Raw genomic sequence first — 11,850 nt, forward strand, 5'->3', positions numbered from 1 at the left:
TGAGACAGATGTAGGCTCCAGATCCAGCAAGGAGGAAGTGGAAAGTCTACCTACAAAGTCTGTTTACATAAGGGTAGGTCACACCCCTGAGGAAACTTTCTTTCAATTGCAGCAGAGCTATGACCTGAGTGATGAGGCTGTCTCCTCCCTAATCCTCTTACATCTGCTTTACCATTCACAGGAAATACCATCATGGAGTTGTAGATGTTAGGTCACATCAGGGACAAACACCAATTTCAATACTACTGAGAATCCTGGCCAGATCACGGTGACAAAACACAATTAACACATTACCAACCTAAATTTCCCCAGATTGAGGTCTCAAGTCACCAGAGAGAAAGATTTGACAGTTTGTTTTATAAAGATTATAGCTTGGGGAACTTCTGTGGAATTCTGGTCTACCCTCCAGGGTCACTGAATAAGAACTGACTCCACAGCAGTTAATTGATTGTGATTTCTTATCCAGGAGGCATAAATTTTTAGGAGTCACCCATTTTGTATCATGTAATCCTGCTTCATGGTTTCTCAGTGATGAACGATCACCTATTGTAGGTCAAGGCCACATTGTGCTGATCTGATGATGGACATTTGGGTTGTTTTACCAGTTAGTACTTGTGAATACTGTTTTTGTAAACATTCATATACCAGTGTTTGTTTAAATCTCTATAGTACCTAACAGTTGAATTGCTGGTCACTTGCTGAACCTAGGGATAGCATTTGGAGGAACCAACGATCTGTTCTTCACAATACTTTCTCCCTTTCCCCCAACCAGCAATATGTGAAAGCTACATGTGAGTGGTGGAAAAGTTTGGGTCAAAGTTTGATTAACTATTAATTCAAATGTCCCACAGACTTTTTGAAGCACCCTAATAATTATAATGTATAAAATCATATGCAAAAAAATGAACAAATTGCAGAATAAAAAGCACCATAGAATTTAATGCACTGGATATTCCTGTACAAATACTGAGTATCCTTTAATATTAGACCTTTATTCAGGCTCTGTGGTGGGTCCCATCCACTATTTATCATCCTGTGGACTGATCAGGAAGGTATGTATTTCATTGATGCTAACAGACCAAACCAGAACAGTGAGTGGTGGAGTTCAGTTGTAAAACGTACAAAAAAGGCCCGAGATGCAGATACCAATCAGGCCAGAGGAGCCTCTTCCCTGGGACACTTCTTCTACTCCCTGTCCTCCATCTATTGCTTTAAGTGGCTTCTCCTCAGAAAGATTTCCCCTCTTCTCTCCTCACGTCTTCAACTAGAGTGGATCCTTCTGCAATACGCATGCAAACCTCTTGTACTTTCTTCTTTATTTTTTTACTGTTTTACTGTTGGCTCTTAAAGCTCTTATCACAATCCATACATCCATCATTGTGTCAAGCACATTTGTATATATGTTGCCATCAACATTTTGAAAACATCGTCTTTCGACTTGAGCCCTTGCAATCAGCTCTTCATTTTCTCATTCTCCCACCCTCCTTCTATCCTGAACCCTTGATAATTTATTTTAAAACAATTTCCCCATGTTTTACAGTGACCATGTCTCCCTTCAACCACTTTTGTGTTGTTCCTCCCCTCCCCCAGAACGAGATTACATGTAGACCATTGTGATGGCTTCCACCTGATTCCCCCCACATTCCCCTCCCAATCCTGGTATCCCTATTTCACTTTGTACTTTCCATTAAGAGAACAGAAAGCTACCAAATGAAGATTCCCATTCAGATAACACTTAGCATAGCACAGGTGTCATTGATTTGAATTAGCAAATCAGTCTCATAAATAATCATATAACCCTACGAATATATTGATATAGTATGTGTAATGTTACTGTGCTATATTATGTATCATTATATTATATGATATTATGAAATAAAATGTAAATATTATATATGAACCATATAATGGACATTGTGACATTTGGGCTTTTTATTTATTATGATCTTTAGATGTGTAGACACTCACTGAGAATATCCTATCATCTTATTTCCAAAATCCCTGCCTACAGGGATGGCATTCCATTTACTCGGCATCTATTGTCAATTAATTAAAATAAAAGATATGGTTAAAATAAATTAGTGAGCCTGGTGGGGCTCTATGTGATCAAAAAACCCTGGCATCTTGGTCAATGATGTCCAGCTGTGTTCATTAGGTCTTCGGAGAACGAAATGCACCTCTGAGTGATCATTAGACATTCCCCTGCATGCTGGAGACACAGCACAATAGAGATGACCACCTTCTGGGAAGAAGTAGTCCAATGGGAGAAAGCTGTACATGGAGCTCCACGTTGTCTCCCAAAGGACAAATTGGCACAAGCTTGAATTTTGTTCTCTTAGCTCCAGAGAAATAAAATTCTCAGGGAATGTAAGACAAAAGAATACTTCATTAATGAGGCACAAGGGATTTCATCCACTAGAGCCAGAGGACTGTAAATACTTCCTCTGCACTGACCCAGATCTACTGGATTTATCTAGGTGATGAGAAAACACAGTTGTACCTTTCAGAAGCCTCACGAGTGGGTTCATCTCCATCTTTTTCCTGGGGCACAACCTCTAAGTTTAGCAGTGGCACATGGGAGAAGCATCACTGGTGAAGTCTTCTCTGGATGAGGTACAACATTATCTCAGGTGCCCGGAGATTGGTGATGCGTGATGGCCCTCTCTTATCTGTAGTATCTGTAGGAGGATCAACAGGTATAACAAATAAAAGCAAGTTTAATGGATAAAGTACTGATGAGTTAGACTCTCTGGTTCTAGAGACTGATTCTGGCTACATGACAATGTCTTCTTTCTCTGATCTGTCTTCCCCGGTGCTGGCTCTCATTCCTGCAACCTCCTTCTCTCAACAGCCTTCCTTGCTTCACTACATTGATGTGGCTGTTAACCTCATTCAACTATTTGTTCACACTGTAACTCACAGAACTCTTATTTAGCATTAAATTATAGTCTGGACCCAAAGAAATGAGCAGACATTTCCCTTCTTTCCAGTATCTGACATTCTCCGTAAGGGAACAGACGGTAAGTGCGTGCTTATCCCGGCTCTGCAATCCTACTGACATGCATCATAATGTTGTTGCCCTTCCTAAGGAATTTTAGTGAAGGTTTCACAGAAAAGATGATGGTCACACTTAGCTTTGAAGGAGGAGAAAGGAGGGGAGTAATGTTGAGATTATGAAACACTAAGGTGTGCATTGGAAATTGCATCCAATAATTAATATCTGATGAACAGTGAAAGCAAGGAATGGAAAGTAAAGCTTGAGTGTGGACACAGAGGCAGCAGCCATATAACACACAGGTGTATATTTTGCCTAAGGAAGGACCACTCTGAAATTAGTGGAGAGTCAAGGCAGAATTAGCAGCACAGTCTGTCTGCAGTCAGACTTGCCTTTGGAGACATTGCTTTAGTCCATGTGCAGAGCAGACTTCTGCTCCTGTGACACCCGTAGAGTGATGAAGAGTGGAAAAAGCACAGAAGTGGGAGATGAATCTGTGACCCTTGGAAGTATAATGCATCTCCAAATTCATACTGAATAGTGCCACTCAGCTTACCATTTTAAATTATTTATTTATTATAAATTTTTTAAAAGTTATTTTTTAACTCTTCTATAAAATTAGCATCAGAATTTGGGTTTAAGCGATGCAGAATATGTGAGGTAAAGCTGTGATTTTTCTAGTCCAAGGCAGGCAGTGATCTCTGGGTCAAGTTCACAGTTTCTTGTTTTCAAGATATTTGCATAGGACTCATTTTAAAATGTTTACTTAACTTTACTCTTTCAACAGTTTTTCTAATACTAATTTATTGTAATGTATTTTTATTTCTCTTAAGCAATTGTTTTAGAACCCAATCCAGACATCATACCATTCCATAGTTCAATCATATCATGTAATATTGTACATTATCAGTTTCAAAATATTGTTTTCCTTCTTGTACTTCTTGATATCAGCTGCCTCTTATCCTTTTTCCCTGCCCCCATCTAGGTCCCCTGCCATCCTGAGCAGGAACTCTCATTCTCATTATTGTATCTGACCATGATTGAGATATAGGAATAACCTAGTCATTCAACGGAGTACTGTAGAGATAACCATAGTAGATGAAAATTATAATTTGACTTCATTGGTTAAAATCTTGTCTTTAGAGCTCTCTACTTGGTGCACATTCTGGTTGTTAATATTTTAAATATTTTTCTTCATATTGGGATTTATCTCTGTTGTATTTTGTCATTGTTGACAACTCTCTTGACGCTTGGTTATATATTATTTTATGTCCTTGGCAACATAAAACCCAGCATGGGTGAAGCTATAGAGATAACAGTTTTGTTTGTTTTAATAGAAAAACTACAAATACAGTAAAGACATTTCCCAAAAACCTTTCACTTGGATGCCTATTATCATCTCTATCCAGAATCCTGCATTTATTTGTCAGACTTCCTTGGACTCCTGTGGCTGTGACAGGTTCCCTGATATTTTTCCTTGTTTGATTACCATGCAAGTGTCGACGTGTGTTGGTTGACTATTTTGTAAAATGCCTCTCACTTGGTATTTGTCTGATGTTTTGTCTCATGAGAAGATTGCAATTAAGGAGTGTAAATTATTTTTAAAATTTTATTTTCTTGGTTTTTGGAAGAAGACCACAAGGATTAAATATCAACTTCATCTCTCAATTTTTCAATAGCAATAAACTGGTTTTGACCTTGATTAAAATTGTATTAAGTATATAGATCTAGTTGGGAAGATTTTACAATTCACAGTAATACTGATCCTTCCAACTTATGAACAGAGGGTATCTGTGTATTTGGTCCTTTCATTTCTCTCAACAGTATTATGTAGTTTTTAGACCATTGATTTTGTTTGCATTTTGATCTTTTATTGCCATGGCCTCACCATTTCATTTTGATAGGTCACTGTTCATTATTGTTATGTGGAAATTTATTGGAGGTTTCATGTTTATTTTTCAAGCTTTCAGTTAGCTCTCCTTGTGAGTTTTAGTATTTTTCTGTTTGTGGCAATTTCTTTGGGTTTTCTACATAGACAGTGATGTCTTCTATGAACAAAGACAGCTTTATTTATTCCTTCCCAGTCTGTGTGGTTTGTATTTGTAAAATTTGTTTTGTGTTTGTTAGGACTTGCATTTAAATAAGAGGGTTAAGAGGGGATATCCTTGCCCTGTTATGAATCCAAAGGGGAAAGTGTCTCACTTTTCACCATTAAACACGACCCTAGTGGTGATTTTCACAGATGTACTCTATCAAGTCAACTTTTAAAACTTTTCCCAACTTTTCTAGGGTGTGGGGGGGAATAAAATGTAAGTAATAATTTTAAATACTATCAAATGTTTATTGTGATTTGACATTATGCTTTTTTTCTTTAATCAAGGTTTAATTTTCTATATTCCATTTGTTTAGCTAGTTGATGTAGGATATTACATAAACTCATTTTCAAATTTTGAACCAGTCTCTCATTACCGGAATCAATACCACTTAGTTGTAGTATATTATACTTATCATTCATTGTTGGGTGCAATTAGTTAGTATTTTTTGGAAATTTTTGCATTTCTTCTCATGGTAATATTGTTCCTTTGTTATATATTTGTACTTGGTTTTGATATTACTCACTGCCTTTGCATCTATTCTGACTCATAGAAACCCTATAGGATAGAGTTTAACTGTCCCCATGAGGTTCCAAGACTTTGGCTGTCCATGGAGCAGAAAGCCTCATCTTTCTGTCATGCCATGGCTGGTGATTTTAAACGGTTGACCTTGCTGTTGCAGTTTAATGATAATCCACTCTCCCACCAGGCCTCCTGGATTTAATATTAGGATACTGCTCATGTCACAGAATGAATTAGGAAATGTTTCCTCTGCTCTTGCTTTCTGAAAGAGATTATAGAGAATTTATAGAATTACTATTTTTTAAAGCTTGTAGATTCACCTATCATTTCAGTAGTATATTAAACAAACACTGCTTTAATATCCAAATGCCTCCTAAATGCACTGATTTTGGTTAAGGAATTCAATGCTGCTTTAAAAAAATTCCTTTCCATTTTTCTATATGTTAATATTGAAATGTATTACTAATATTTTAATATATCTATAATGTTAGTATAGGAATTCATTTAGATCACTCATATAAAATATGTTTCCACTTTGGTAATTCCAGTATTTTTACTTTTCTGGGTATTGTGGGGTTTAGAATGTGGTAATATAACCTTACTTTCTCTGACACTTACATAGTTTGTAATAATCTCCTTTATTCCCTTTTTGTCTACTTTGTTCCTTCCTTCCTCTCAGTAGACTGGCTTTCTATCACATGGCAGAAGATGGCTTCAAATAAAATCTCTGCTGAAGGGATTACTGGTCTTTGAAATACCCATAGACCTGGTTTGGGATTACTGACTCTCAACTCAGTTCTCACAGGTGAGTAAAACTGACTTGTCTTTCAAGTGCATTTTTGTTGCTCAATTGGCACAGCCTCTATAATGCACCATCACAGATCAATGTGGAGAGAGCAGGAGCAGTTATCAGTAAAGGAGATATAAATTGAGCAGACACCTTAACGTGTCAACTAAAGTCCAAAAAGGGAAATACTATACCACTTGGAAACTGAGGGGAGAGTAACTTTTGTGGATGGCTGAATCATATACCGTTCATGTACATTATATTAGTATATACCCATAACACTACACTGTCTCACAAAACAATATCGATGCTGTCAGGTAGCACCAAGTCCATTTCAACTCTGGATGAACCCACATGTGCAGAGTAGAACTGTGCTTTGGGATTTTCAAGGATGTGACTTTTGGGAAGCACATCACCAGGCTTGTTAGATTCCTCCGTGTTGATTTTTTTAAATAGTTTTTTTAGGGGCTCATACAACTCTTATCACAATCCATACATACATCAATTGTGTCAAACACATTTGTACATTCATTGCCCTCATCATTCTCAAAACATTTGCTCTCCACTTAAGCCCCTGGCATCAGGTCGTCATTTTTTCCCCTCCTTCCCTGTTCCCCTCTCCCTTATGAACCCTTGATAATTTATAAATTATTATTTTGTCATATCTTGCCCTGTGCGACATCTCCCCTCACCCACTATTCTGTTGTTGGTCCCCCAGGGAGAAGGTCACATGCAGATCCTTGTAGTCAATTCCCCCTTTCCAAACCACCCTCCCAGTATCACTACTCACATCACTGGCCCTGAAGGTATCAACATTCCTGGATTCCCTGTGTTTCCAGTTGCTATCTGTACCAGTGTACATCCTCTGGTCTAGCCATATTTGTAAGATAGAATTGGGATCATGATAGTGGGGGAGGATGAAGCATTTAGGAACCAGAGGAAAGTTGTATTTTGTAAATGACTAACTTTTAGCTAGTAGTCAAGTATTTGCTCATTTGCACCACCTCGCGGCTCAGTAAAATACAATAGGATATTATATAATGTGGTGAGTTATAATAATATATATAAAAATTATAAATTACCTGTAAGTTCTTTATCATGGAGTCTTCTACAACCTCACAACATTTGGATCTCATATTCCCATCACTTTTAACTACAACTTCAGTTCAGATTCCTTTCTTGCACATTACTTACACCATCCACCTTGCTGTCAGGGGGTGTGAGGAATAGTCCTGTGTCAGGGGGAAGCACAGCCGCTATCTCTGTACAATGTGTCCTTCTCGTGACTACCATCCTAAGTGCATTCAGGTTTCTGCTATAAGCCTCTGTATCACAAGTGAATATTCTGAGAAGCATTTGTTGTTACTGTGTAACTTGCTTACCCCTTTTTGTGAATTAAGTGATTTGCACACTTGAACCAATATTCAAAAATCACACACATTCTGACATAACTCGTCCACTGCAATTCCCCGATGTACCCTAGCTTATCCTGCTGCCTCTTTGTGTTTCCAGTTCCCATTCCTCCTTCCTCCATTGTCCTCTGAATTTTGTCCCTGGGAAAGAGCTGCCCTCTTGAACATACGTAGTTGAATATTGCTACATGGAGGAGAGTTCTGTTCCAGACATGACTGATGTTTACATGCTCCATGACTCCATTGAATCAATTGTCTTTGCATTTCCATCAATCTTTCAGCCTCTGGAGAAGAAGAGTTCAATAGTTGCATCTTCTACTGTTCACATCAGATAAGGGTAAGAATTTTTATTTTTTTCACTGAGGTTTCCACAACTTTCAAGAATGCTTGGCATAAAATATTTGGTCAAACACATTTGTCAAATGAACAATCAAAATCATAAGGAATTTTTAGAGAAATATAAAGTTTAAGGTAAAAGATGGTATCAGAAGAAAGGACAACTAGGCAGTTTCAGCATCAAAGAGAATATTGAGCACATGAGATTGAAGAACATGAGATATAAAGATATGAATAGGGATTAATTAGATATTTATTAAAATTATAAATGACAGTATATCCCTTAGACTCTTGTTAAGAGCTTATGGCAGAGTTTGCAATGCTGTTGTCTCTTTCCCAGTAGATTCATCAGCTCCATGGAACCAGGAAACCACACTCAGGTTCCAGAATTCATCCTTCTGGGGCTTTCTGAAGAGGCAGAGCTGCAGCCCCTCCTCTTTGGACTGTTCCTCTCCATGTACCTGGTCACCTTCACTGGAAACCTGCTCATCATCCTGGCCATCGCCACAGACTCCCACCTCCACACACCCATGTACTTCTTCCTCTCTAACCTCTCCTTTGCTGACATCTGTTTCACCTCCACCACTGTCCCAAAGATGCTGATGAACATAAAGATGCAGACCAAAAGAATTACATATGAACACTGCATCACCCAGATGTACTTTTTCTTGCTTTTTATTGGCTTAGACAACTTCCTATTGACAGCAATGGCCTATGATCGGTTTGTGGCCATCTGTCACCCACTGCACTATACGGTCATCATGAACCCAAGATTCTGTGGCCTCCTCCTTCTGACCTCCTGGGTATTGTCGCTCCTAGACTCTCTATTAAATGTTTTATTGGTTTTGCAACTGTCTTTTTGTACAGAACCAGAAATCTCCCATTTTTTCTGTGAATTTAATCAGGTCATCCATCTTGCTTGTTCTGACACATTCCTCAATGACTTAGTCATGTATATAACAGCTGGAATTCTGGGTGGTATTCCATTCTGTGGGATCCTTTTCTCTTACATGAAGATTGTGTCCTCCATTTTGAAAATTTCATCAGCTGGGGGAAAATATAAAGCCTTTTCCACCTGTGGATCTCACCTTTCTGTGGTCTCCTTGTTCTATGGTACAGCTTTAGGGGTTTACCTTAGTTTGGCTGCTATTGACAACACCAGGGCCACTGCAATAGCCTCAGTGATGTACACTGTGGCCACACCCATGCTGAATCCTTTTATCTACAGTCTGAGAAATAAAGACATAAAGCAAGCCCTAAGAAAACTTTTCAGCTGAGGAACATCCTATATAGCTGAAACATATTCTTAAGTTTAGAGAGCTACTTTTGAAAAAAAATTTTTTAAAATAAAAATGTGTACTATGCTTTCCTCACTTCTAACTTTGCTTATGTACATAATTCCATCTACTAAATATTTAAGCCACAATATAAAAAATTGAAGACATACTACAAAAATACTTCCAGTGTATTTTCTTAAAAATGTATTTATTTAACCAAATCTTCAATTCAACCTGCAAATTTTCAGGGTGCTTTAGGTATATATAAGAAATAGATTTTTTATTACTACTCATAGAGGAATTGCATACAATTATCCCAGGGACAAGTGCTCATTATTATCCTGAGCCATTAAAAAGAGGCACAGAATTTATATGATTCTTATTTTACAAAACGTTTTTCTTGTGATTACATCTGTCTTCAACCTTCAACCCACCTGGGTTATTTTCTTTAGACTGCAGTCCTGTTGAATATTTTGGGCATGAAATTTGTAAACCTGTTATTATTAAATTATTCAAAGCACTAGTGAAAAGTTCAAAAATTGGAAATGGCTTCCAGAACCACACTGAAAATCACACAGGCTAAGCACGTTCATATCTCTTCTATCAGAAAGATGGTAGAATCAAGAAGACTGAAGTTGTTGACTTCCTGTACATGATTAATCTTCTGGCATCCAGGTAGTAGAAATTTTTGTTGTAATTGTTAGTTCAAGACCATCAGTTTTAAGACCTCTCTAGACCTCCATTAGTTTAGCAGAGTTATGTGTATCCCTTCTTGGCATCAATGATACTACTAGAAATTGGCTTTTATTGTGTCAAAAGAACCCAGCGCTCTCCAATTATGCTTGACCACAAAATTAGCTCCACCCAAGCATCTGTTTCACTTTTGCCCTTTAGTTTCTCCCTGCAATCTCATCAGCATCTCAAATAATGACAGGTAAAATTTTTGGTTTTCATGATCCAGGAGAATACAGCATCCTGTATTTTCTCTGCACACAGGGAGCAGGTCTGTGGAGTTAATTTTGGGGCTACTTGAAAGATTAGAGTTTCCAACCGATTCACAGCTTAGAGGGAGAAAGATGAGGCAATATGCTCCCATTTAGATCACAGCTTTTGTGTGTGTGCATGTTTACACTGTCTGATGTCTCCATTCATCCACTTCCTGTTGCCTGTCCCCAAGAAAGGGGGTTCTATATAAATCATTGTGATCAGTTCTCCCCTTCTCCCCCACATTCCCTTTACCCTCCTGGTATGGTTACTCTCTTTATTGGTCCTGAAGGGTTTATCTGTCCTGGATTCTCTATGTTTCCAGCTCTTACGTGTACCAGTGTAAAGTAGATTTGGGATTATGATAGTGGGGGGAGGAAGCATTAAGGAGCTAGAGGAATGATTTATGTTTAACTGGTGTTATCCTGCACTCTACCTGGCTCATCTCCCCATGAATGCAAATGCCTATATTTAGATCTCTGTAAATGCCATTTGGCTCCTAGGGAGGGAGGGTTGGGGGAGCAAGTGGATAAATGAGGAGCTGCTACCAAGTGTTCAAATAGCAAGAAAATGTTTTGAGAATGATGATGGCAACAATTTTACAGATGTGCATGACACAATGGATGTGTGTATGATTATGGTAAGAACTGTACGGGCCCCAATAAAATGACATATATAAAAATATTACAGCTCTTTAAGCCCACCTCATGGAGTTCTGTCCAGTTAGTCAGACACCCTTGATAGCAGGGGAAGTGAGTTGGTCATACAGGAGTGCTGAGTGCCACCCTCCTATTCCTTCAATGAAAAATGTATACTTGATTCAAACCCACTGTCATGGGGTCCACCTCACAGCCAACAGACAGTGATGAACAACTGCCTCATAGGATATCTGAAGCTGTAATCTTACAGAGAGGGAGACTGTCACGTTTTTCAACCAGGGAGCAGGTGGTGGATTTGAATCTCCATTTTTGGTTACCAGCCTAGCACTTTATTCAGGAGAATGCCAAACTTCTTTATATGGTGAATGAACAAGTTGATTGTATCCAAACTTCCTTAAGATTTTTTTCACGTTTTTTTTAATTTTTAAAAGGCATTTTATTGAAGGCTCCTACAACTCTTATCACAATCCAAATATACGTCCATTGCGTTAAGCACATTTGTACATTTATTGCTTTCTTCATTCTCAAAATATATGCACTTTACTTGAGCCCTTGATATCAGCTCCTCACTTTTTCCCTTCCCTTCCTGCCTGCCCCTCTCATGAACCATTTATAATTTATAATTTATTATTACTTTGTCATGTCATACACTCACCCATCATGTTATTTTAAAAATCCTTTTACTAGGGGCTCATACAGCTCTTAATACAATCCATGCAACAAATCTTATCATACGTTTAAAAAATCATTTTATTGGTGGCTCTTACAACTTTTATCTCAATCCA

The 11,850-nt window shown here is 38.1% G+C and overlaps 1 protein-coding gene across 1 annotated transcript; it reads left to right on the top strand.

The window, feature by feature from the left end:
• Positions 1 to 8,600: 8,600 nt before the first annotated feature.
• Positions 8,601 to 9,422, top strand: LOC142449136 (olfactory receptor 7A10-like). The gene has a single exon (XM_075550855.1). It carries the CDS (start codon positions 8,601 to 8,603, stop codon positions 9,420 to 9,422), a length of 822 nt encoding a protein of 273 aa, XP_075406970.1.
• Positions 9,423 to 11,850: the final 2,428 nt, after the last annotated feature.

Source organism: Tenrec ecaudatus, chromosome 1 (assembly GCF_050624435.1).
Source record: "Tenrec ecaudatus isolate mTenEca1 chromosome 1, mTenEca1.hap1, whole genome shotgun sequence".
Taxonomy (NCBI): domain Eukaryota; kingdom Metazoa; phylum Chordata; class Mammalia; order Afrosoricida; family Tenrecidae; genus Tenrec; species Tenrec ecaudatus.